The sequence below is a fragment of the Solea solea genome, chromosome 13, assembly GCF_958295425.1.
Source record: "Solea solea chromosome 13, fSolSol10.1, whole genome shotgun sequence".
Lineage (NCBI taxonomy): Eukaryota > Metazoa > Chordata > Actinopteri > Pleuronectiformes > Soleidae > Solea > Solea solea.
In genome coordinates this window covers 5,418,390-5,443,258 of record NC_081146.1, presented here as the reverse complement: position 1 = coordinate 5,443,258, position 24,869 = coordinate 5,418,390, and the positions used below count along the sequence as shown (strand labels likewise).

The window sequence follows — 24,869 nt, the reverse complement described above, 5'->3', positions numbered from 1 at the left end:
GGAGAGCAACCATTCATTAAAGGACCCTCAATTTTTTTCACTTTAGTCAGTAGTTCTCCAAAGGGTTTTTTTCCCCTTCAGATTCTGATGTAACTGAAATTTGACAGTTGTTTACAGTATCTGAACCCTTGTCACTGGAAAGATAAAGAGGCTGCTGTTGAATTCCTGCGCACAAAAGACCCCGATATCTCCATTTCTTTGTCTTTTCTGAGGAATGACTCTTTCATTTTTAGCTGAACGGAAAAAAGCCTCTGTTTGAGACAAACATTGCTGTATTTAAGATAAAAAAAAAATCACACATGTTGTTATTCAGTTTCATCTTTTATTCTGTCACTCCCTCTTGACACGTTACATACTGTAGCTCTGCACTGAAGCTTTTTAGCCAGAATTGCTTTGCCTTGATGTTTAAAGCTGCTAAGTCACACATCTGGAGAACCAGCTCTATATTCAGGATTATCATCAAATTGTGTGGTGCCAATTGTGATCAAAATGTCTTGAGGCAAAGTTTCAAACAGATGAAGTGATGAACAAACACACTGTAAACTCCACTGAAAAGCTAATGAGATTTGTATATTAATTCAAAGCAAGTTTCTTTCCAGGTTTGTTAATGTGGACATTGTTCTTTTGCAGTCTTTAAACACAAGTACATATGCAAAGCTGAATTACCTTTTCACATATATGTATATATATCAAAGCCATCATACAGTCATTTCGCTAAAGCATTTGCATATTAGTAGTTCATTTCTTAATCTTGAGTTCTTCTTAAGGCGACTTTACTTGGCAACCACATACACTCAGAAAGAAAGTACCAATGGAAAAAAAAACCTTTACAGTCATTTGATTAATCTACGTGTATTTTTTGAAGGTGATTGCAGTCAAAAATCATTTCAGTGTCACATTTTAACAACTTAAGTCAACGTCCTAGACTGACATCAAATTGAGTTGGTGTTTTCTAACTTCTTCATGTTGTACATTTGCCACAGTAAAAGCCTTAAAAACACTCACTTTACATATTACACCCAAAAACACACACACTGGCACATGCATACAGAGACTCACTCAGTGCGTGAAAAGTAAAACTATACTAAATGAACTTGTGCGTTGTATGTTTCAGACATCCTAAAAAAAACTAAAGTGAAACCCTAAACAATCGATGTTGTTGTTGTTTTTTGTTTTTTTTTGAAATTGTAACCTAATGTGAGTCGTGGCAAAAGCAAGGAAACACATTTCACCTGGATGAACCACACACAGAAAACTACAGACAGGACTTACATTGAGACAACAGTGTCTGATAATAAATCCATGATGAAGGAGAAGGGAGCTTTTCCCCTAAAACATTCATGTTTTACTGTAGCAGTGAGTGTGTGGATGAAACATCACATACAACTGTGCCCAGAAACAAACAAATATAAAGTAAAAACGAGGTATGGAATCAGTTTCCATTGATTATTCTATGACCCAGCCCTACAACATCTAAAACAGATGTGGAAATACAAACAGAAGGAGTATAGTTATCTATTCGCAGCGTGTTACAAGTAATAGTGCTGATTGTTTCATACATTTTTGCTTTGCTCTTCCTTTCTGTGTGCAAACTTTTATAGGCTCAAAAAGAGGTTTAGTCATATACATCAAGCACCTTGGTGAAATAGCTTTGGCAGCTATATTAATTTCTTTTTTTCTCAGCAATTTCCTCTATAGTCATGTCAAAGTTCATTTATTTTTGGCACTCACAGTTAACTTACATTATTTTTAACCCTCTCACATTATCCTTAAGTGACTCACCATGCAGCTCTGCACAAACTCTAAACTAAGCATTTCTGCTGAAAATAAAAGGTATTAACAGCTCCTATGTGACACCTGCGTGTCACTGCGTGTGTGTGTGACTCTCCGTGTGTGAGCCTCACAGCTCTACATTTTAAACTGACGACATTAACAGGATGTTTCAGTGCTGCTTTAAGGTCTCTCATTAACCTCAGACAGACATTATCTGTGATGTTCAATGCATTTCACATGTACAACATGTTTGCTATGAAACACTGTCAGTGGTCTTGATTGTGTCCCCTGTTTTCTGAAAATGCTTTGCTGGCTCTTCTATGTTGTGCAAGACTGAGAAATTGATGTGGCTGATCATGCTATTATCTGTATTTGAGAGCTGCAACATCCAGAATGATGCTGGTACTTACTGCCAACGCTGTATAGGAGCCGCAGAGATTTGTTTTAAGTGTAGTGGAAACATTATAACAGTATTTTTAGTTTAGCCACAAAATGCAAAGCACATCAGTATCAGACAATATGGTCAAACTGATTGAATTCAGGGAATGAACCTGAAAGGGACCAATAAATAATCATTAGACCGACAAGATCGACATGTTTGAGTATTATACCCAACAATATTGTCATGTTGGGAAGCAGACATACAGCCCCTGCTGCTCCAGTTTATACGCCGCTCATGTTTTTGTTTATTTTAAATAATTGAATTTTATTTGCGCAGATGTTATGACTTATTTAGGTTTAGCCTTTAGCTTTGCCCATGGTTTAAATGACACAGATACAAAGCAAGCAGTGAATCTGCAGCTGGAAGGCAGTAAAATGCTGAATCATGACATTTATCAGGCTCTAAAAACTCAAACTCACCATTATCAATACCAATCTCACATTTGACACCCATCAGTTTCTCTCCCATGGCTCAATTCCAGTTCAACCTACTGCTGCCACACTGTTAGACTGACATCTGCCTACTGTGTTTTTGTTGGTTTGTTAAGAGAAATGAAAGGACTGGATAGTTGGTGGAGTTGGCCCTAAAGCTGTCAGGATTCCTGTACAATACACGATTATTTAAAGGTGCAAGCTCATGGATGAACATAGAGACGCCCAGGTTAACAAGTGTTTGTTGCTGAGTGTGGAGTGAATAAGTCATGCTCAGCTTTCCTGCAGCAATGCACTGCCTCGCTGTATCACAGTGACCTCATCCCAGTGACTTACGGTAAATTTGCAATCGTCAAGCGTCATCCAGCTTTGCTGCAACTCACACCAAAGCTGATTCGCACCGGCAGCACTAGAGTGAATGATATGAGTCATTAAATGGAGAGGTACATATGTAAACATGGTGTTGCCATAGCCATGGGTATATATCGTGTGGGTGTGGTATAGCTGGATGCAGCCGAGGTCACATGACCACAGCCTCTGTTATTGCCAGTGTGAGGAGGTGTCAGGATCTGCCAGTGCTCGAGGAAGAAGGTGGAGACGCCGACGACTTGTCGTTTTCTTTGTGATCACTTTCGTCAGAGGACGACGGCGCTGCAGAGTTACTGTGAGAGACACATACAGACAAACTTATCCAGACTAAAAGGTGCTTCACGCCACCAACAATAAGCTCATGATCCAGATCTGCACCTCATTTTAACCCCACATAAATAACAGCACTCTACATGCAGTAGGCCTGATCTTTTTTTTAAATGAATCATCTCCACATTATTTAAAGAGAAATTAACACATATAATATAGATACGATATTAATATAGATAACACATATAACATATTAAAAGACTGCTTTATTGTCTGTCCTCATATTAAAAGATACAATATCTGAAACCTATATTAACAATAATACAAAGAAGAAAAACTAAGCGAGAGGAGTGTCAAAGAAACAACAAACTGAGAGCCAGTGTGTGTGTGTGTGTGTGTGTTACCTGTCTCCACTCTGTGTGATGAGTCTCCTGCAGGTCTCCATCTGAACATCCAGGCCTCTCTTCATCGAGCACATCTCCATGTACTCATGCAGGTGTCGGTTCATGTCACTCTTTGCCGTGGCCAGCTCCAGCTGGAATCAGAAAACATGACGTAAAATCACAGACATGAACTAGATTACACCCCTGCTGCGGTTTCACTGTAACAAAAAACAAACAAAAGATCATGAATTAAAGACCTAATGTGTAAGAATAAGTGATATCTAATGGTATCCCTGCAGATTGCATCAAACTGAGGACTCCTCCCTTTCCTAAGCATGCAAGGGAACTATGGTGGCCTTCACATACAGGAAAGGATGTAACCACTCTTTCTCAACTCTCTCCACTCTCTACTCTTAGGTTTATAAATCAGAGCCTTCCTTTGTCATCTGTGTAGTAAGAAACACACACTCTGGCTGGTTTTTCCGTTCAGGCAGTACACAATGAAAACCAAATGATTACTCATACATACCAAATGATTTTTTTTTATCTTTAAATCATTAAGCAAACAAACTAAAACTGAAATGCTACAATAGTGTTTTTACAGTGTATATGTACTCATGAAAATAGTCTACACACAGCTGATTCTGAACAAACTATAGGGACACGTTCAAATCACGATCTAGCGCACGTTTAGTATTGAAATGTAAATACAGCACAGTCTATATTTGCTGTCTTAAAGCAAACTACTGCTGGAATATTTCATGTCTGCCTCGTAAATATTACACACTGGACCAGAGGAAGAGGAAAGAAATGAATAGAATCACTCCTAAAACTCCGGTACTTGAAGTGTTTGCTTAAGTTTTGTGACACAACAGTAGAATATTAAAAAATCTAAACAGAAAAACAGACATCTCATTGATACGTATTACGCATGAATCAATACATCTCGCAAACGCACAGTTGCAATTCCTGCCGCAATCAAAACAAGAAGAAAAGACCCAGTTAGATGATATGTGGAAAACCTTGACTGGTTTAGTTCTCCTGCCCTTTACGAGGAAAGCTGAGTAATCGAGACCCATGAATGATAAAGACACACACAAAACAAATGCAAAAGCAAAACATGACACACTGACTAATGAATATTATTACAGAATATTTCCTTTCCTCACTCTAAAGTTCCATTAGGGGTTTGTCCATGAAGTTAAAGCAGAGATGATAATGTAGATGACGTCATAAAAAAGCAACCACAATGAAACACTTCATTACCAAGAAAACAGATCTATAGAGAGAGATTTATATGAATTTTACAGAGTGTTGGGAACATTTTAGCTCATGCAAGTACACTACTCTATATACTAAATCATCATTTTTGGATATCAATGCAGGAAATAGTCCATATTATAGCTTTAAATCTTAAATGAAGCTGCATCAACCTGATACACACGCACATACTTACACACTGTAAAAACAAGCATGTAGTGTTCATGAAGTACGATATCAAAAAGTAAAATGTCTGACCTCAATCTGGTCAATTGTCTCTTGGTATTCCTTCTCTCGGGACTTAAACAGACACTCTGTGTCGTTTATCACCTTTTCCAGAGTGTCCTCCTGGTTACAGAGGGAGAGCAAGGACAGAGACATTTTGAGTGTGTCGTCATCTGTGGACAGGTTAAATCTGCAAGTGATAAAAATACACGGACACGTAGAGACAGAAACATGTTTGTGTTTGTCTGCTAATCGTTTAACAATCAGACACAGCTGCCTTCCTGCTTCCATCAGCTCAAATTTCACTGACTGATGCAGCTTCTCCAGCAGGGACAACACACACACACACACACACACACAGTCTGGCTTCCATGACGTCAGAGGACAAAGCATTGACTTCCATTCATTTGGACAACCTAAACAAAGTGTTATCCCCACTCTTAACCACATCCTTATATCCTCATAACCTCATAACTGAATCACAATTCAACTTATCCAGTTCCTCATAAGTAAGGTTCTCTTTTGGTCTCCACGAGGACTACTGGTGCTGACAAGGTCAACATTGCAGATGCAATTACTGGCGTGTAATGTGTGTCTACTTCACCAGACATTGAAGTAAAAACAGAGCTGAATGATAAGACATCAGGCATAAACTATTTGTGAACATCTTGTAAACCACAGACATAAACCTTACTTCATAAACTGCTTTGAATGCAGGTGTTGTGTGATGTGGTGCTATATAAATAATATTGCTGAATAAAACTAAACAAAACTGAATTGATTACACTTTTCAACGAGCGGCTTTGTCATGAACTGAAGAAAAATCTGTATTATTCTAATTTAAGCTGAAATCTGTGACATGCTCTGTCATTAATTCATATAAAATAATCACAAACATACATTTTAGCTGTTGAAGTATTTAAAAATATTTCACATCAAATTAATTTGGACAGACGAGTGAACCAATGAAAAATGGGACGCACATTTTTGCATCTCTATCAAGGTGAAAAGTGAATCCACAAGTTGGGAGGTTTCTGGTCACTGACATATTTACCGAAGGTCAAAAGAGTCAAATCAGTGACAGCAGCTTTAGTGTAATTACATGGTGCAATCATGTGGAAATCATGCAATCCACTGCAATCTCCTCACGTCATCATGACGTTAAATAAATCATCGCCTCATCCTTTCAACAAACGCTGAGCATTACAAGTATAGCAGAGTGCAGATCTTGGTGCAGCCATTCAAATCAAAACACTACCTCCCCTGGTGGGTGGGCGGGGTCAGGAGGCAGAGTGCATCCTGGGAAGTCCTCCCAGAGGAGCAGTGTTTCTTCAGTCTCCTCCCAGGCCAGACTGTCACAGTCATCCTCAAACTCACATTCACGCCTTGAACAAAACACACACACACACACACACACACACACACACACACACAGAGGGAGTGAGAGAGAGAATTAGTGCAAGTGCAAAAGTGAAGGACACTTCTGTTACACTCATCACATTTCACTTACAGATGGTTCAGCATCCTCTGCATCTCCTCATTGATCTGATTGGCTGATGAGCCACAGTGCTCCTCGTCCTTGGCCACGCCCCCGTCGCTTTCAGAGGTGCTCACAGGCTCGTCGCACTCGCTCCCGTTAAACGACAGGGGAGTTTGTTTCCGGCGGCAGTTTAAGGATGACTGGCTGTTCGGCACCTGAGGCACATATTCAAAGTCAAAGTTTTAACAAACTATAATCTAAAAACAAAACAGAGAGGTAGTTAAATTTATCTTAATCCTCGTACCTGGTACATCTGGATCACATCCTCACAGTTCCTCTGCTGAGCTACGTCACAGAGACGAGCCGTGATGTCAATCCTGCGACAAATGTCCATGTCCACCTTCATGGCTTTCTCCTGGATCTTACTGTCCAGCTCAGACAAGTTCTGCAGCGAGGACAGAGGAGACCAGGCAGAAGGAGGAAACGAAAACACAGTTGGAGGGAAACACGACTGCTGACTGTGATAAATGCATTGGTAGGGTCACAAATGGTGTTTCTCAAAGTCAAGGATCCTTCCATGTCTGCTCCGATAAAGACTAGCCAACGTGCATCATTTCTTCAACAAGAATGTTCCACCTGGCGTGCATGTGCAAAGGATTGTGATTCACAACATGCAGTGGAGTCCAATGATGAAACACTCTTCAAATTCAGCCATCCGAGGATCCTTCCTTGACTCTGAGAAACATCAGATGTCTGATATAGCACCTTGTCCATTGGAGCAGTGGTACAAAACATAATTCAATGAATTTCCACATATTTCCTTGGAGAAATGCATGCAACAGTCAATGCATATGGACAGCTGCTCACTACCAATAGCTAAATATTCATATGACAGGTAGAAGAGTGTAATGGCTGTTCAGTGCTCACATTGCTCATGAGACCTTTGAAGAGAACCAGCTCTCCCTTCAGCTGCTGAACTCTGAGAGCCAGCTCATCCTGACAGCCTTCACTCTCCTGCAGGTCCTGCAAATATGAAGGAAGCCATGGAGAACACACACACACACACACACACACACACACATACACATACATGTCAGCACTAGGTGTGACATGCACACACTGACACAGAGATGTCCTGACAAAGTCTTGTCCTTACTGGAAATGACAGGATACATCATGCAGGTGGATATCATTAAAGTGATAGTTCAGGTTTTGTGTAAGTGTGCTTGTGTAAAATGAAGTACTGACACAGAGTCGATGCTATTGTTGCTATGATTTCCTCCAGAGTGCTGCCATCGCTGCGAACCAGAGACAAAGACGCACTGAAAAACTGATTTTCACCACTAAAAAGTCTCACCTAGCAATATCTATGCCTGCTAGGATATCTTAGGAGGTGGAAACTGGACGACTGTCGCCTTGTTCTGTAAGTTTGTGTCACTTTGGTAATTTCAGAAGGAGGATGTCAAACACCAAAGTCACGACACAATTCATTTGGAATTAGTGATGGAGGCAGCAGTGGATCAACAACTCGTGTGGCAGGGATGTAAAAACATTGATTTTCTCTACTTTGATTTTCGGACTTTGGTGTGGAAGAGTGAGTGAGAGACACAAACTACTGTTTCCTGTCTGAAAATGCTGTCCAATTTCAAGAAGAACTGGTGAACACATTCTTGAGATACAGTAGACTTAAGCAAGTGTTGTTGTTTTTTATAGGTTAACATGGTTGTAAGTTGCTTAAATGTCGTTTCTCTTTGTGTCCTTAATGTTTTCAGTGAGGATGAATATCTGTGTGTGTCTCAAAATGGTTACTGGCGATAGCAGCATGCTGGAGAACGTGCACATTGACTCTGTGTGCACTACCTCATACATCAAAAAACCCTTCAAAACACCTGAACTAGCTCTTTAAAACAACAAGATTTTATCTACAAAGCACCCATAAACATTATAAGTTGTAACTGTATGATCTCGTCAGGGGAGCAGTAGATTTTTCTGACGGCATTATAACTGTCTCAACATACAGGAACACTGGTCAGGGCCCCCACAGTCTCACATGGGGTTTTGCTGCTTGTGTCTGCTAAATGGGGTCAGGTACAGATTCCCAGCAATGGTGCACACACGTGCACCTTCGACACAGGAAATCAACAAACCATTGCATTTATAAAGACACGACTACAGGAAACACAGATAAGGCAGTCAGTCTGACGGCAGGTGAGATGTGGTGGAGGATCATCATAAAGTTTTCTTCAGTTCAACATTAATGAAGTTTAATTTGCTAAATGAGATGAATGATCGATGGCTGAAGAAGAAAGAAAACTGACTTATAACAGAGTGGAACGGCGCTGTGACACATGCGGCACAAAGCAAATGAAGAGCTTACTCCTCACCAATGAGAGAGAAAAAAGACCAAAAATAAAAAGTAGTCTTTCCTGTTTGTACCAGTTTTATGAAAAACTATCATCTAAGCATTGGTTATTTTTCTGACTCAGAACAGTCATGTGAGGACTTTATTAGTCTGCGGCCTTGTTTGCTTCCAGTACAGGATCACATATATAATGTTACCTCTTGTAGGTCTGCAATCTTCTGCTGCAGATCCATCCTCATAGTGTATTCTTCTTCCCATCTGAAACACACACAACGAGGAGAGAGAGAATAAGCTTTAGTCTGTCCCATAATGTAACAAACAGAGCAGACACACATTAATAAGATTCAGGTTGACTGTGATAGACTGTATGGAACTACTTTAGAAAGAAAACTAACAGAGAACTTCTGTCCCAAACAAATGTCCCCTTAGACATAGACACAGGTCACAGAAACCATGCATGGAACATCAGCGTCAATGACCCCTGCTCTTAAATTAAGGAAATCATTGTTTATCTCAGGGAAACAGGATTCACAGAGTTGTTGATGTGATCTCTACCAAGTGTGTGTGTGTGTGTGTGTGTGTGTGTGTGTGTGTGTGTGTGTGTGTGTGTGTGCGCGTGCGTGCGTGCGTGCGTGCGTGCGTGCGTCGTGTGTGCGTGTGTGTGTGAGAAATAGACTGATCCCAAAGTTTGTTTTTCAGAGCTTAGGACTCAAATATTTCCATATACATATAATTTATTTTTTTATAAATGAGCAAAAAAACAATACTTGAACTTCAAATCATTACTTTCATTATTGGTGTACCAAACAAAGCGCTCCTTAAATTATCTATAAAAAAAAAAAATCCATCCACATAAACATAAAAAATGTATCAAAATGTATCATAAATATTTTACAGCCATTTGAGACTTAATCACACAAGTGAAAACAAAAACCCCACAGCCCGTTGGCAACATTCAGACCTGGTATTAACTTAAGTCCTCTGATCCAATTGTGGACAGCCTTAAGTATGACTGTTCATTACTTGGCATTAAAATGCGTCCTGGATGCATCTCCTCTAACCACATATGATCAGACCTGGCATCCCCGGCCTTAATTCAAATACACACAAGATGAGCTCAAGTGAATCAAAGCTCTCCTCGAAACACTGGAGCATGAAATAACCTTTAACCATTAGAAAATAGAAATCTCATCAGTGTTCAATATGATACTGCAGACTGACCCATGAGTCTGCACTTACTGTATATACAGTATGTTTAAAAGCCTGAGCTCACATCCCTGCATGTGATCTCAGATACAGTCACCTCACATGGTGCATTTGTGCCCCAAGGAAATCCACTCACTGCAGAGAGTGCAACTTCTTTCTTAAATGCTGCTTAAAATGCAGAATGCTGCAGCGCGGTGGGGCGTTTGGGAGGGGTACACTAAATCTGAAAGAAAACTGAGTCATGAAACGCAAGCTGTTGTTGCCGAACAGGATCTTCATTTGATCGGGGAAGGTGAGAGTGCACAGAAAGTCGAGAAGCGCCGCCTCCTGCAAGCCAAGCCCCCGCATCCAGTAGATGCAGCTCACAGTGTATGCTGCATTGCAGATACGGTGTGGAGGGTAGGAGCGCGGGGGGGCGGGGGGTGCAGTGAGAGAGGAGAGACAGAGAACAGGAGAGGGAGAGTTCACTGTGTGGGTGGGATCGTGTTGGGTTTACATGAGAAACAGAACCTGGGACGGAGAGTGTGGTGGGCAGAGAGTGGGACAGGAGAAAGAGGAGGGACAAAAGTTGTCCTTGAACAAAAAGGAGACGTGGAATAGTAACAGTGTTTAACAGTGAATTATCATCTATAGGCTCTGCAAATAATCCAAGTCCAATGTCACACACTTGGCAGGTTCAAGTCTTCCTTCTCCCTCATTCACAAACAGTCTCCTGCACTGCAGTAATTCTTCTCTAGGAAGAACGCATGGCTGCTCATTTGGACATAACATGAGGGAACCGTCATTGTTGAATGTGCTGGGATACGGGAAGTACAGCAGTAAACTCTGAAAGAAAGCACGTATCCTGAAAATATACTACACTGAATTGTGTTAGGGTTTGTAAACCTGCCTTTTAGAGACAAGAACGCACTGAACCAGATCATGAAATGGTCCAGTTGGCTGATCGTGGAGTCACAGCCATGCCCAGAGTGGCTGTATACCAGACAGTTACAGCGGCTAACTAGCTCCATTTGTACTGATGACTCCCAATTTTAGCACCTTCCTTGTGGTGTTAGATTTAAAGTCCTAAGACAAAGACAAAGTGCTACAGGAACAACTTCATCTCTGCAGCAATAATTTGTTTAAATAAGACGACAAAACAGGTCTTTTATTGTGGCACTCTGGTTTCTTTATGGTCTTTAGTGTTTTGCATTGTTTCTTATCTTCTTCTATTCTGTTTAAATCCTTTGTCAGTGCATAACCATCCCCATGTTATGTGTGGTTTTGTCTGTGTGAAATATGGACGCCCCTGTTCACTGCAAACATAATCTACCTACAGGTATAAATAAAGACAACTGAACTGAACTGACTATCCTTCATGACAGAATTGAAAAGAAAATGGTTCTCCAGCCTGAAGGAGAGCTCACGCTGTTCTACTGCAGTGATTTTGAACAGTTGAGTCATCGTCCAGACTTACAGACAGCTGCAGGACTATGGTGTGAATACACAATGCTGGAAATGTGGACAGAGTGTAAATAAGTGAAATCATCATCATTTAATCTAATGATACATTGTAGCATAGCTCAAAAAGTAAAGGAGGAATTCAGGGAGCATGTGGATTATTGTCAAAGGAAGAAATAATTGGAATTTGGTGGTGATCTGGATAAAGATTCAGAACTTGAAAAAAAAATTCAAAAAAAAAACATTACCCTGGCGAGATAAAGCTTTTTGACATTTTAATTTAAAGGGTTTCTAAAAATGTCAAAATATTACCTGTGACAGAGCTGCGTGACAGTGAAGTTCCATCACAATATCTTGGGCTACACTCACATTACCAGGTTGAAATGACTCATTTGTTTCAGTTAAAGTGACTAAGATCTGATTTTCTCAGAGCTGTGTGGACAAAGTATGTGGTCCTAGGTCACTATGTTGTCCTAGGTCACTATGTGGCCATGTGACATGAGTGAAAACAGTCTCCAGACTCCATGTGGGTTTTTGCCTGTAAACATATGCTAAGTCTGTCTGCACAAGCAGCACAGCAACAATCAAAGAACAACGAAGGAGAGTTTAGTCCTCAAGAACTAAATCTCACCCACAGATTAGCACCAACAGCTTCAGTTTCTGAATTTCCTCTTTGGAGGATCAATAATTGTACATCTTATATTTTCCTGGCGATTCAATATGTTTTCTGTTGACAATGACATGCAAAAAAAGATATTTGTGCGCTTTAGTGCACAAATATCCGACCAAGACCATCGGGACCAGGCAGATTGAGTTGGGTTTGGACAAAAATCTAAAATGATTGTTGGACTCGGTGTTGCTTTACAGAAAACACAGTGTAAACATTTAATAAACAAATGTACCACAATTAAACATAATAAGAAACTGATAAGTGATTAACCTAGTGTTTCTGTGAACGCAACACAGAGGCTACTGAAAGCCATTCATGGCGGATGCTATCACTTTCCCCCACAACTTTAAAAGAAACCACAATGGTTGGATTATGTAGATAGTTGTGGTTAATGTTGAGTCTGAAATTGTATTATACTCATAACATTCTAGCATGTATGGATCCCCTTTGAGAGGGCAGTCCTGTTCAGATGCAAGACACTTGTAGTTTATGAATGTGAACAGTTAAATCTGATCTGTAATTCATCAGATTTAAACACCATGGCTGTTAATCTGACGTAGCGTAAACGAAAAAGTGCCTTTCCTGTTGGGACCAGAGAATGCTTTGTATGGTGTGTATGTAAGAAGGGACTTAAACATTTACTTCAGTTAAATGTAGGTCTTACAACTGCGAGGTCATGCTGTACATCCCACTAAAATCAATATAAGTGCTTTCAAAGCATCACAGTGTCTGTATCATTCTCCACATTAGCCTGAGTGGAAAGCTGCCAGGAGTTTGTCTTGTCTTTCAAGTTGTTCAGCCTGACAAATTAATAATCTGTTGTCCCATCAACATGAGCCTTATTTCTGATGGACTATCCCTAATATTCCTGTAAACTAAGCCCCCGCCCAGGACTCGGCTCTCTCTGAAGTGGCCGATCCAAACACAAGCCCGCTAAGCTTTGACCTTCATTCTTCTTTATACTTAGCCAATGACGTGTTAATTTTTTCCGGGTGTATTTCCAGCAGCAGCACCTGCCTCTGTGGTCACGCATGAAGTGGACACAGGATCAGGCTGCTGAGGTGATGGATGGAGAGGTTTTGTGCTGACTCTGCTCCTGTGGGAGACAGCTGGTCTGCAGCTGCTTTACAACCTTACTCACTCCTTCAGAGTGGAGCATTAAGTGAACTGCAGGACAATCCCAGGCCCAGTGAGAAAGTGTCATAAAATCAGTCTATTTACCTGCGTTTATACTCATCTCTCTCCCTCTTCACTTTGGCCAGGACATTATACAGTGCTCTTATCTCGGGGGTGATGGTATCGATCTGGACCCCGACTCCATCCGGGTGCACCCAGGACACTCCAGGGCTGGTCAGACGCTCCGCACCAGCGCCAAACTTGCGCGTGTGGTTGTATGACCAGATGGTGCCCGGAAGGAACCTTGGAGGAGGGTTGGTGCAGTTGCCCGAGTTTGAGACTGCTTTAGAGCTGAAGCCAGGAGAGTCCATACAGGGGGAGCAGTGGCTGATGGTGATGGATGGGTTACTTGTGTTTGTTTGGGTTGAACTGGTGTTCTCAGTGAGAGGGGTTGTGAAGAGTGTTGTAGGTCTCCTGGCTGAGTTGTTGGTGTTGTGGAAGGGGAGGGAGCCGGGCCTGAGAGGTATGGTACCAACAAATCCAGTCTGCACACCTGCTTCCTGGGTATGAGCCCTGTTCCCACAGCATCCACCCTGACAGCCCTGGTTGGAATCCAGTGCCTGTTGCAGCTGCTTCTCTAAGATCTTATTTCTGCGCTCTAGTTCGTGCACTTTGGCTAAAAAGCATCTGAACCTCAGGTTGAGGGTTTTGAGGACGCTGATGTTTGATCCCAGGTCGTTTCTGAGAGCCATGGCTGCGGGAGGATGCGGCGCGGCGCGGTGCTGCTGGTAAAGGCTGCTGTGGTTGTGGTGGCGGTAAGGTGAGGTCTGGGAGGGCGCGGTGGTGAAGTCAGGCCCCGGCTGATCAGGCCCTGGGCCTCCCTGCTCACCCAGGAAAAAGGAGGCTGTGTCCGGTCCACCGAACACGGCGTCGGGCAGGAGACCTGAGGGAGAGTCGGGGTGTCCGGGAGAGTGGATCTGCTGTGGATGCTGATGGAGATGCGCGTTGGTCCCCAACAATGGATTCATGCTATAGTATGGAAAACTAAAGCGCTGCAGATCTGGCATGAACACGGACGGCGAATGTCTTGTTACAACAGAATCTCTAATGATGGATGAATAATAATAATAATAATACTTAGCTGGAAAAACGCAGGGAGACGTGAGCGCCGATAGTAACAGTCACCCGATAGTGGATCAGCTTCTAAATAACAATTTTATCCTTAAAGCTCACAAGTCTTAACGTCCGCTGACGATGAATCACAGCTCTCTGGAGATCCACGACAAATAAACATCCTCCAGATGAGCTGCACAGTGCGGCAACGTTACGTCTTCACCCCGGCGAAATGTTCTGGTTACAAAAAAGCAAAGAAATGAGGGGGGAAAATGATGCAGAGCGTGAATAAATAACAAAGAAATCCACAGTCACCGCGTCTCTGAAGTTCTGGCAACAAGATGCGAGCTGAGCTCAGGCAGGAGCAGGTGCTGCGGGATTGGAGGAGCACAGCTACCGTAATGACGCGACCAGAGGAGCACTGATCCCTTAACTGTTGGTTTTCCGTGGATTAACAAACACAGCGGATCATTCTTATCAGGCTCTGTATCTGTGGAGCACAAACATACAGCTACTAACGTGAAAATAATAAATGATATAGTTAAATAATAGACAATAAGTAAATAAATACACAGACAATAACGTTTTACTACTATCACCACCACTACCACCACAACTACTACTAGCCTACTATTACTACTAGTACCAATGATAATATTAATAATAATAATAATAATAATGATGATAATAATAATAATAATAATAACAACATTAATAATAAGAAGAAAAACACAAATAAACAAAAAAACTATGTGTCATTTTGCTTTAGAGTCACATGATATTTTTTTTTAAATTATAATATTTTCATAAAAGACGATTCACAATGTGTTTCAATTAGTAATAATATATGAAATAATTCGGATTCAGTGGGTCACAAGACATGAAAGCTAATAACAAAATGTTTTACTTGAATATCAATATTCATATTGTATTATAATATATAATATATATATCTTTCTGTGTAGAGCAGTTAAACTGACAGTGGTTTCAAAGTCTGGAGTCAGTGGGAGCTGTTAAAAGTCATCTTCTCTTCAAAGAAGTGACTATACTATACTATGATAATAAATGTTATGATCATATTCATACTGTCAGTGCAGGGACTGAATATTTTTAGTTGAATTCATCAGCATTCATTAGCAGCTCCCAGCATTTCCTCTTACACACATTTTCCACATATATTTAGACACTGCATTTGTCTCCGATGGCATCATTCATAGATCATAGAATAGAAAATCATGTGATGGCGGGGGGGGGGGGCTTTTCACCACAACTGTGTCAGACCAACTACTACTGTAGTTTACAGGAAGGATTGCATGTCTGACAGATAATTCAAACGACAGAAAATACACATGCACTCTTCTCTGATAAATAGTCTTCAGTTGTAGTGATAGTCAGCTGCCTTATCAAAGAAATGGTTTCATTACAGATGACTCACTGATGGAACAGTATTAATTATTCATTAATGTTTTCAGTAATCGGATGTAATGAAGGATAACAATCTGAGCGATCAGGCAAGCACCACTACTCACTGTGCAATTGGACAGTTGTATCATCTGAGAGGAAACGTGAACAACGGTGGAAAAAGTGAACTGCTGTGTGTGCATGAGTAACACCAGAGGCACAGACTTTCAACCATATCTCTTCTATGGCTGTGTCTTTTCATTTAGCCATTTCCACTGCATCAGTTTGAACATTCACATGTTAAAACAACATCTTGAGTTTTAAACAGCACAGTTTTTGAACAGTTTAATATTTTAAATATACAAAGGCAATTTATCATGCTCTTATTTCATCCTGTCTGTTCTATTGCAACTGTTTGGGTTTTTTTACCTGCATGAATCAAGAAGCAATTGATTGATTACAAACTGATCAAAACACTGCAGCCAAACTTTTAACCAGAGCAAAGAAACAGGATCACATCACCCCTGTTTTAGCTGCCTTACACTGGCTCTCTACCAAGACTTCATTGATTGACATTAAAGTCTCTTAATGGACTCTGCCCAATTTCTATCTCAGACCTTTTAGTACCACACGCTATTTATTGCTTTGAGATCCTGAAGGTCCAGAAGATTTGCAGTTCCAGTCCCAAGACTGTGGAATGACCTGCTGGAGGAGATCAGCTCAGTGCAGTCAGTGATGTCTTTTATGTCTTTTTTTTTTTAAATCAAATTTACTTTTATCAAAATAGTTTTACCCTGTTTCTTTTTAAAATGATATTTTAATTCATCCTGTTGATTTTGACTTGTTCTTTGACCTAAATTTTTAAAATGCTTGATAATCAGTTCATTATTATCGTCCTTAATTTGTGCATCACACAAATCTATGTAGCGTTATCGAGTAAAGACTAGGATCTCATATTATATATATATTATATATATATATATATATATACAGTATATATATATATATATACATATCCATGTGTAATAATACAGATGGATAAGCCAGCAATATTTCAAGAATCTGGTAAATTAGTTTGCACAACCTGCAGGTATTCATATGAAAATCTCATACTGACCTGTGATAGCTGATTAAACTTGAAGCCAGTGGTTGTAAGGTTTTACACTGAGCTCAGAGGGGGCACAGAATCCTTCTTCTTTGGGATTCTCCCTTTAGGGATTGTCACAGTCGATCAGATTATACTAAAAGATTGTGGAATTATCCATAAAGGAATCATGCGTTTAATCAGGTTAGCCATGCTACTGCACCCAGTTATTTAATACAAATTAAGAAAACAAATGTGACTTTAAGTGGCAGGGCAACAATAAATGTGAGTTGGTTGACTCTAATCATTTCCCAAAGTCAAACAAATATCATTTCTTGAATACTGCAAGCATCAAAGCTCCAGTGGGCATTTAAAAAATGTTTGACTTGATGTATTTATAGGAGAATAAGCCTTTACGTAACATAGGCAACGGCCTGGCTTTATTTAGCATCTATGCAGAACAACATCCTGTCTGAAGGCCAACGTAGCTCTGACACTTTCAAAATGAAGGGGTGTGTGGATAAGTTACATTTTGTCTCACCATTAGATGTCACTAACGCTTATACAGTGGACCTTTAATCTCATTGGTGCAGTTTTAAAATGTGTTTTGTGCAGTGACAAAACAAGACAAGGAGGTCATGGATCTCACAAACCGAGGACTTTATTCCATCACTGACTGCAGCACCTCAGTGCTACAGACAGACTCTCACACCTTCACTCCATCTCACACAAGAACAGAACAAGGAACCCAACAAATAAAAAAGAAAACACTTGGTCACCAAATTTGATATTTTTTTTAGTTTACTGTGGGACCTTTCCTCAGACGTATAATGGGGGTCGACTGTCAGATGGAACAGGCAGAGTTATAAATGATACCAAGTCTTATTGTACTTATTGTATTAAATGTATAACTCTGGATTCAGACGAATGCAGTAGATGTGGCACAGTGCAGGGGACGGTCAACTAGCTAGTTGGTTGGTTTACTCCTTGGAGGCCATGTGGGCCATCAGGTCGCAGACACGGTTGCTGTAGCCGAACTCGTTGTCGTACCTGGTAAAGGAGCAAAAAAGAGTCAGCATGCATGACTGGACATAAGTGAGGGCATCAAGGTCATCCTGGTTGATGGCTTACCATGTGACCAGCTTGACAAAGTGGTCGTTGAGAGCGATGCCAGCGCCAGCATCAAAGATGGAGGAGTGGCAATCACCATTGAAGTCTGTGGAGACGACCTGCAGGAGAACAAGGAAAATGCTCCACATTAAACAAATCAACACATCACTACAAGGATAAAATGACAATAAAAAAAAACCATACCTGGTCCTCTGTGTATCCCAGAATGCCCTTCATGGGTCCCTCACTTGCAGCCTTCACAACCTTCTTGATGTCATCATATTTGGCCTGAGGTGCAAAGTAGAGGCTTTGTTTTATATAACGCAGTCGTAGAATTTTATGAAATATAAAGTTATTAAAGCATAACTTGTACTATATTTAACCAAAAGGTGATTATTCCAGCCTTGGAAAATAAGTAAAGTTAAATACTCACGGGTTTCTCCAGACGAACAGTCAAGTCAACCACTGACACGTTGGGGGTGGGGACACGGAAAGCCATGCCAGTCAGCTTGCTGTGAAACACAACATACAGGAACGCAAGATCAGAAGAGTATTTACAGAGAGCCTTGAAGACATATTTAGATCACGTTTCTGATACTGACCCGTTGAGCTCAGGGATGACTTTGCCCACAGCTTTGGCAGCACCGGTTGAGGCGGGGATGATGTTCTGGCTGGCACCGCGGCCATCCCTCCACAGTTTGCCGGAGGGTCCGTCCACGGTCTTCTGGGTGGCAGTGATGGCATGAACTGTGCTCTGATGGACAAATACAGAGAGGAAGAGATTAAATTATAAGCTCAACACATCATCTTGCTGCCATATTGTCTTCAGAAGTTTGGTCCTCACCATCAGGCCCTCAACAATGACAAAGTTGTCATTAATGACCTTGGCCAGGGGAGCCAGGCAGTTGGTTGTGCAGGAGGCATTGCTGTGAAGGAATTAGGAACAGCATTAGTGAGCTTTGCACCAGTCTAATGCATCAATTAACAAATGTAACAAATCCCATAGAAAACAAAGCATTTTTTGGATTTTCAGTCACTTCTATTAAGCAAATATTGGGAGTAAGTTCACCAAAATAAGCAGTTGGTGGCACAAAGTGTGTCACTACTTACAGCATTTACATTTTTAATCAATATGCTAACTTTTCCTCTGCCCTCAAGGTAAAAATGTGTGTGATTTTAATTATTCCTTCAATTTTTAATGTGTTTCTATTCCACATATTGAAAATAAAACATGAATGGGTTAATGGAATCCCTCCTATTGCCTTAAAAGGCTAAAGTAAAAAAAAACAAAAAAAAACTTCAAACTAAATTTCAGATCAACCTAATAACCAAACTGTCTGAGATACTTTGATTCTTACCTGACAACCTTCAGGGAGTTCTCATATTTCTGATGGTTGACACCCATAACAAACATGGGAGCATCAGCGCTGGGTGCAGAGATGATCACCCTCTTGGCACCGCCCTTCAGGTGAGCCTAAAATATGTTTGAATCTAATTAGATCTGCATCATTTGATGGAAAAGGCAGCTCATAAAGAGAATGTGTCAGAAGAACACAGGTACATACTGAGGCCTTCTCAATGGTGGTGAAGACACCAGTGGACTCAACCACATACTGGGCACCAGCGTCACCCCATTTGATGTTGGCAGGGTCCCTCCTACAAGCAGGTGAAAGGAAAGCAGGGTGTGAAGGATAATAAAAAACACAAATACACCCACACATAGACTCCACATAGTCTCCCTGTTGTGCATGTGTATTGAAATGGCTTCATTTCACTGAAAGGCAGGATGGTTGAAACTCAAACGCACTCATGGAAAACTGAGATCTTGTGTCCGTCGATGACCAGCTTGTCACCCTCAACCTTGACCTCGCCCTTGTAGGGGCCGTGGGTGGAATCATACTTGAACATGTAGACCTAAAGAGAGGAGATGAAGAGCAGCTGGGAAAAATGTGTGCACACACATATTCCAAGTTCCTCAGTCTCTAAAAGAACTTGAAACTCATCACTTTAAAGTCTACTAGTATTATAGTACTAATTAAAAAAAAAGAAAAAAAGAACGGAATACGCACCATGTATTCCAGGTCGATGAATGGGTCATTGATGGCCACAATCTCCACCACCTTGGAGCTGAAACCAGCACGGGTCACCAGACGACCGATGCGGCCAAATCTGAAAAATGAACAGTGTTGTTTCTCAGGTTGGCCTCTAGATGGTGGTGTGACACCAGGTTAGTGGAGGAGGCGTGATGTCCGACTAAATGTGAAAATAGAACTGCTTGTTAAATGAACACTAGTTTTATAAAAACCTAATGTCTAATATATAAAGTTTCACTACAGCCTGGCCTAGTTCATTATGATTATAGCTTCTTTTTCCCCCCTTTGTGTGACATACATATCCCTCCACCCTCCAACACTTAGAGACCTGAAACCACAGGCAGAGAAAGGGCAGGGTTCAGGAGGAGGCGCCCAGGGAGGAGGCACATGCTGCACAGCTCTGACGTGCTCCCTCTGTGGGGGCTAAAGTCGAAATCAACCACTGCTGTGGTAATATTGGTGACTGCAGTGCCTTGTTTGATCAGCAGCTCAGTTACTTTTTAACCACAGGTCAAGAATTGTGGCACAAATGTCCTCACACACTGGGGGGACACGGAGGAGGAGATAAAGAGCAGACCCACTAGACATCAGATTACGTTAGATATCATTCAAGTTACACACGTCTCCTATCGCTTGCGTCACATTGCAGAAAAACAATCCACTCTGCACGTCAAAAGTTAGTGCCAACATTGTTATCAGCTTAGGGCTAAAGTTCAAAGAGCACAAAAAAAAAAACATAACAGACCACTGATGAGCTATATGTGGCTCTGCATTACAAAACATGTCTGTACTTTTCCTGCAGCTGTACAGTGTCTCTCTGTCTGTCTATCAGGCAAAAATAATGACTCACTCATTTAAACGAATGAGATAAAAATAAAGTTATTCACAGACTAACAGATACTGAGCTGTGGATTCCTTTGAAGCGCTCTGTCACTTCAAAACTGAAACAAATGGTTGGCAGTCTCATCTATTAAATGTTTTATTATCTACAAACTACTTTTACACTTTCCCATAATTGATTCATACCCTTCTACAAAGTTGAATGTTTCAGTAATATACTTAAATTCTTACTTAAACAGAGTCACAGTGAGAAATAACCACAGGGTATTTCTATGTGCAGACAAAGACAAAGACAGCTGTTGTCATCAGCTAAGGCTGTGACTAGAGGGTGTGTTAGTGTGAGTTTGGGGGGGGCAGAGGTTTTAAGTGTTGAAGTAATATACAGTTTGAAATTAGAAAGGTTTGCTTACCCATTGATTCCGACTTTCACCATTTTGCCTGGGTTGATCTAGTCCTCTGCAGGGAGAGAAGGAAGGAGAAGGATGTGTTAAACCAAACATGTACTGTGCCATACACTATCAGTCACTGGATGCCATTAACAGTTGTTTAGATAAGAAGAGAGTTCAAAAGAACCTGCTACATTATTCCACTGATAACATATTTGTGACGACCACGGTCCAGGAAATCTGTTCGGTAACAAGATTTTTCTTCATTTAAACAAAACTGTATTTCTACATTTTCACACCTAAAACAACACAAAGCAAAGTGAACCTCTTTGACCTCACACAAGGCTCAGTCAAACAGGTGGTCGTCATCTACTGATTCCCTCCTGCAGCTGGTTCATGCAGCAGCAGCTGAAATTGTTCAGTTACTTGAGTCATTTACCGTTTGTGAGAAGCCTCAGTCTGTCTTGACTCCAAGTGTGAGTGGGGAAGAGCAAAGATTCGCCGTGACTTTTTATGATTGACCAAAGTTTTGAAGCCACACCCCTAAAATGGTGTCTACTTCTTGCCCCGCCTCCTCTGAATGTCAAGGTCGTCAGGCATGCAACACGGGCCACTGCCACTTTAATTCATGTGAGTTAAACAGGCCAGAACCTTCTCTCTTATCTCACAGCCCGTGCTGCTTATTATAGACGTTCCTTTGTTTAGTTTACATTATTTCCAATGCAGCGCCACCACTGTTGCCGCCTTTAAGAGGCCTTGGTATCAGATATGTTGTAATGTAGGAGTGAAAAAAGAGTGGGCTCCCTTGGTGACCTTCTGAGTAAATACAGACACACAGAGAGCGAGCAAACGGGGGATCAAATCTCTGTCTTCTGACTCTGACATTTAATGTCCAAAGACCATGACCCTTCACTTTTCAGATGCTCTCACCTCTCCTCTCTGCTGCCCCATCCCTTTGAGAAAAGAAAAAAGTTTAATTACAATTATATTTCTCATTTTGCATTCAATTCTTTCAAAAAAAAGTTATGAGTTATTTAAAGATGAGAATCTGAATGACGTCCTGTCACGTCACACTTTGTTTACATGTATTATTTGTTAGAGAATTGTTAAAGAAATAAAAGTACTTGCAGGGATGTTATAAAATATTTAAATAATGAGAATGTCAGTTTAAAGCTGCACTGTGTAACTTTTGATGATTTTAGTTGTTGATTTGATCAAATTTTCTGTTTGGTCTTTGTGAACACAAATGATGTAACATTACTTGCATGCTACTCTCTTCATCTGAAGACAGGCTCTGTCCAGCAAAACTATCAGCCCTGACTGACATTTGTGTGTATGCAGCAGCAGCAGAGCAGGGGCAGGTGGAGACAAAGGGAGTTTACCCCTTAACTGGTGAGCAGTAGAATCCACTTCTGAACATTTGGAACTGTTTGCAGAAGTCTTGCTTTACTAGCTCAATGTTGCTGTTGCCTCCATCTGTTTTGAAACAAAACAAATCATTTCCTGTGTGAAGTGCAGGAACGTTCATGGGTGAGATCTAAGCCGTGTTTCCACCTCGTGGAACAGTTCGGTTGAGTTCGGTATGGCACGGTACATTTTTTTTTTGTTTCCAAAATAACCGACCTCTATATGTGTGTCACTGACGCAGCCATCGGGCACAGCGCACAACAAAGTAAAGGTTCTGTTCTCAGTCGAAACACAAGCCTGACCGATGGATTTAGCAATCCAAACCGTAGCATAGTGTACCAAACCAAACTGTACCATGATGGCAACACGGCTATACTGATAAACAGAGAGAGAGAGAGTCATGTGGAGCTGATACACTTCAAACTTAAAGGTCCAGATAAGAAGAATAGTGCGACTGCAGATTGCAACAAATGCACACTCTGAATGGTTTATGCATTAGAGCTGCTGCAGAAACCTGGTGAAAAATAATAAGAAAAATTAGACCCTTTGTTAATATTACACTGTGGACCTTTAAGCAGCACTGTGTGAACTCATTTGACTACGGTTTGAATGTAACAGACATTTGTTTAATGTGTTGGAAATGGTTCTCTGGCTGCACACTGAGCTTCATCACTGTGAATTGAAACCTTATCCATGGCCTGGCTTCTCCTCTCTGATTGTACAGCATACACCAAAGATGTCATTTCGGGAAGTTTTTATTTTATATATATATATATGTATATATATATATATATATACATATATACATACTGACTGACAGACTTGTCCGTCTGTATCTAAACCTGACAGTGCTGGTGTGTTTTATGGTCGCAGTCCAATGGTCCGAGCATTGCTGAACTAACTCAACTCCGAGTGAGTGCATGCCAGTGTTGGCCTCTGCTTTGCAGCTTAAGGTCAAAGAGGGGAAGTAAAGGTCAGGCTAAGTTTAGAGGCTGGCTGGAGACTCAACACTTGGGCCATATTATACTCTCAGTACTGTAAATGCTGCTGCATATACAGAACACATGTTCTTTCTTTTTACAACACAGCAACCAACTCTCTCTCTCGCTACATACAGTATATATAGGTATACAGTATGTATATCTATATATATATGTGTATATAGTACACAAACTGTATTATGACAGAAAGTACAGCAATAATAAATGGAATGGTTTTCCGCAACATCACGGACGTATGTAAAACTTTGTCCTCTATTTAATGATCAGTACAAAGTCCACAAGTGTTTCCATATGTTAACACCTAAACATGAATAGACTCAGACTGCCATCTGGTGTTGAGTGAGTAAACAACACTGAATACTTTTTCAACTATTTGAATAAAACAAAATCTATACAGAATTAATATAAAGTTAAAATGTTGTATTAAATATTTGTATTTGTTACATTTAACTGTAAATAATGATAATGATTAAATGCAAATGCCAGACAATATTGAAGAAGATGGAGCCCAGGGCACTTTCAATTTCCTTTGTTTGCTTTTTTCTTATAATTCAAATATTTTAGAGGTACAAAGATTTTAAACAGAACAAGATGGAGGCCTTTCAGTTTTTATTTATCCTGAACAGGAAACTAACTGTTTGCCGGAGATCTACGACCATTTTGTGCCTGAGAAAACATCGTTGACCAAATTTCCATTCACGAATCTGCTGTTGGTAATAAAGTTCTAAATAGATCCTACATTTACAGGACAATGGATGACTCTCATGGTCACACATATTTTAGGTTATTAGATAATTATGTCAGTATTTTCATTGCATATAAAAACTTTTGTTTTTCTTCTTTCTAAATTTCCATATTTCCATCTTTTCATGTTTGTTTTTTTTTAAAACTCACCCAATGACGCATAACTATGATCTTATTTTTTCTCCACACATTAAAATGTAAATCACTGCCTCCATGAACTAACCCGTTCATGTTCTGGCAGCGCCACAATGACATATGTATGT

The 24,869-nt window shown here is 40.6% G+C and overlaps 2 protein-coding genes across 3 annotated transcripts; both read right to left on the bottom strand.

Annotated features, from left to right (window-relative positions):
* Positions 1–1,266: 1,266 nt before the first annotated feature.
* On the bottom strand, positions 1,267–14,919 carry iffo1b (intermediate filament family orphan 1b). Of its 2 annotated transcripts, XM_058648137.1 has the most exons (9): positions 13,533–14,918; positions 9,193–9,253; positions 7,561–7,656; positions 6,938–7,078; positions 6,664–6,848; positions 6,412–6,538; positions 5,187–5,276; positions 3,690–3,820; positions 1,267–3,308 (listed from the first exon to the last, which is right to left on the bottom strand). In XM_058648137.1, the coding sequence occupies exons 1-9, from the start codon at positions 14,492–14,494 to the stop codon at positions 3,209–3,211; spliced, it is 1,893 nt and encodes a 630-aa protein (XP_058504120.1). In that variant the 5' UTR covers positions 14,495–14,918; the 3' UTR covers positions 1,267–3,208. The 2 variants fall into 2 exon arrangements, with proteins under 2 accessions (XP_058504120.1, XP_058504121.1); XM_058648138.1 differs by lacking the exon at positions 7,561–7,656 and having other exon boundaries at positions 13,533–14,919.
* A 2,749-nt stretch (positions 14,920–17,668) lies between these two features.
* On the bottom strand, positions 17,669–21,985 carry gapdh (glyceraldehyde-3-phosphate dehydrogenase). Its single transcript, XM_058648541.1, has 12 exons — positions 21,894–21,985; positions 21,479–21,524; positions 20,205–20,304; positions 19,943–20,049; positions 19,701–19,791; positions 19,494–19,609; positions 18,980–19,061; positions 18,738–18,889; positions 18,569–18,647; positions 18,340–18,423; positions 18,157–18,254; positions 17,669–18,075 (listed from the first exon to the last, which is right to left on the bottom strand). The coding sequence occupies exons 2-12, from the start codon at positions 21,499–21,501 to the stop codon at positions 18,006–18,008; spliced, it is 1,002 nt and encodes a 333-aa protein (XP_058504524.1). The 5' UTR covers positions 21,502–21,524; positions 21,894–21,985; the 3' UTR covers positions 17,669–18,005.
* Between the last annotated feature and the right edge of the window lie 2,884 nt (positions 21,986–24,869).

Coding starts and splice junctions, on each gene's coding strand:
- iffo1b (XM_058648137.1), bottom strand. CDS start 14,494: ATGCCAGATCTGCAGCGCTTTAGTTTTCCATACTATAGCATGAATCCA. Junction 6,539..6,663: donor CAGAGGATGCTGAACCATCT/GTAAGTGAAATG, acceptor GTTTTGTTCAAG/GCGTGAATGTGAGTTTGAGG. Junction 5,277..6,411: donor CCGCCCACCCACCAGGGGAG/GTAGTGTTTTGA, acceptor CTCTGTAACCAG/GAGGACACTCTGGAAAAGGT.
- gapdh (XM_058648541.1), bottom strand. CDS start 21,501: ATGGTGAAAGTCGGAATCAATGG. Junction 20,305..21,478: donor GTGAAAGTCGGAATCAATGG/GTAAGCAAACCT, acceptor TTCATTTTTCAG/ATTTGGCCGCATCGGTCGTC. Junction 18,255..18,339: donor TGGGATACACAGAGGACCAG/GTATGGTTTTTT, acceptor GTTCTCCTGCAG/GTCGTCTCCACAGACTTCAA.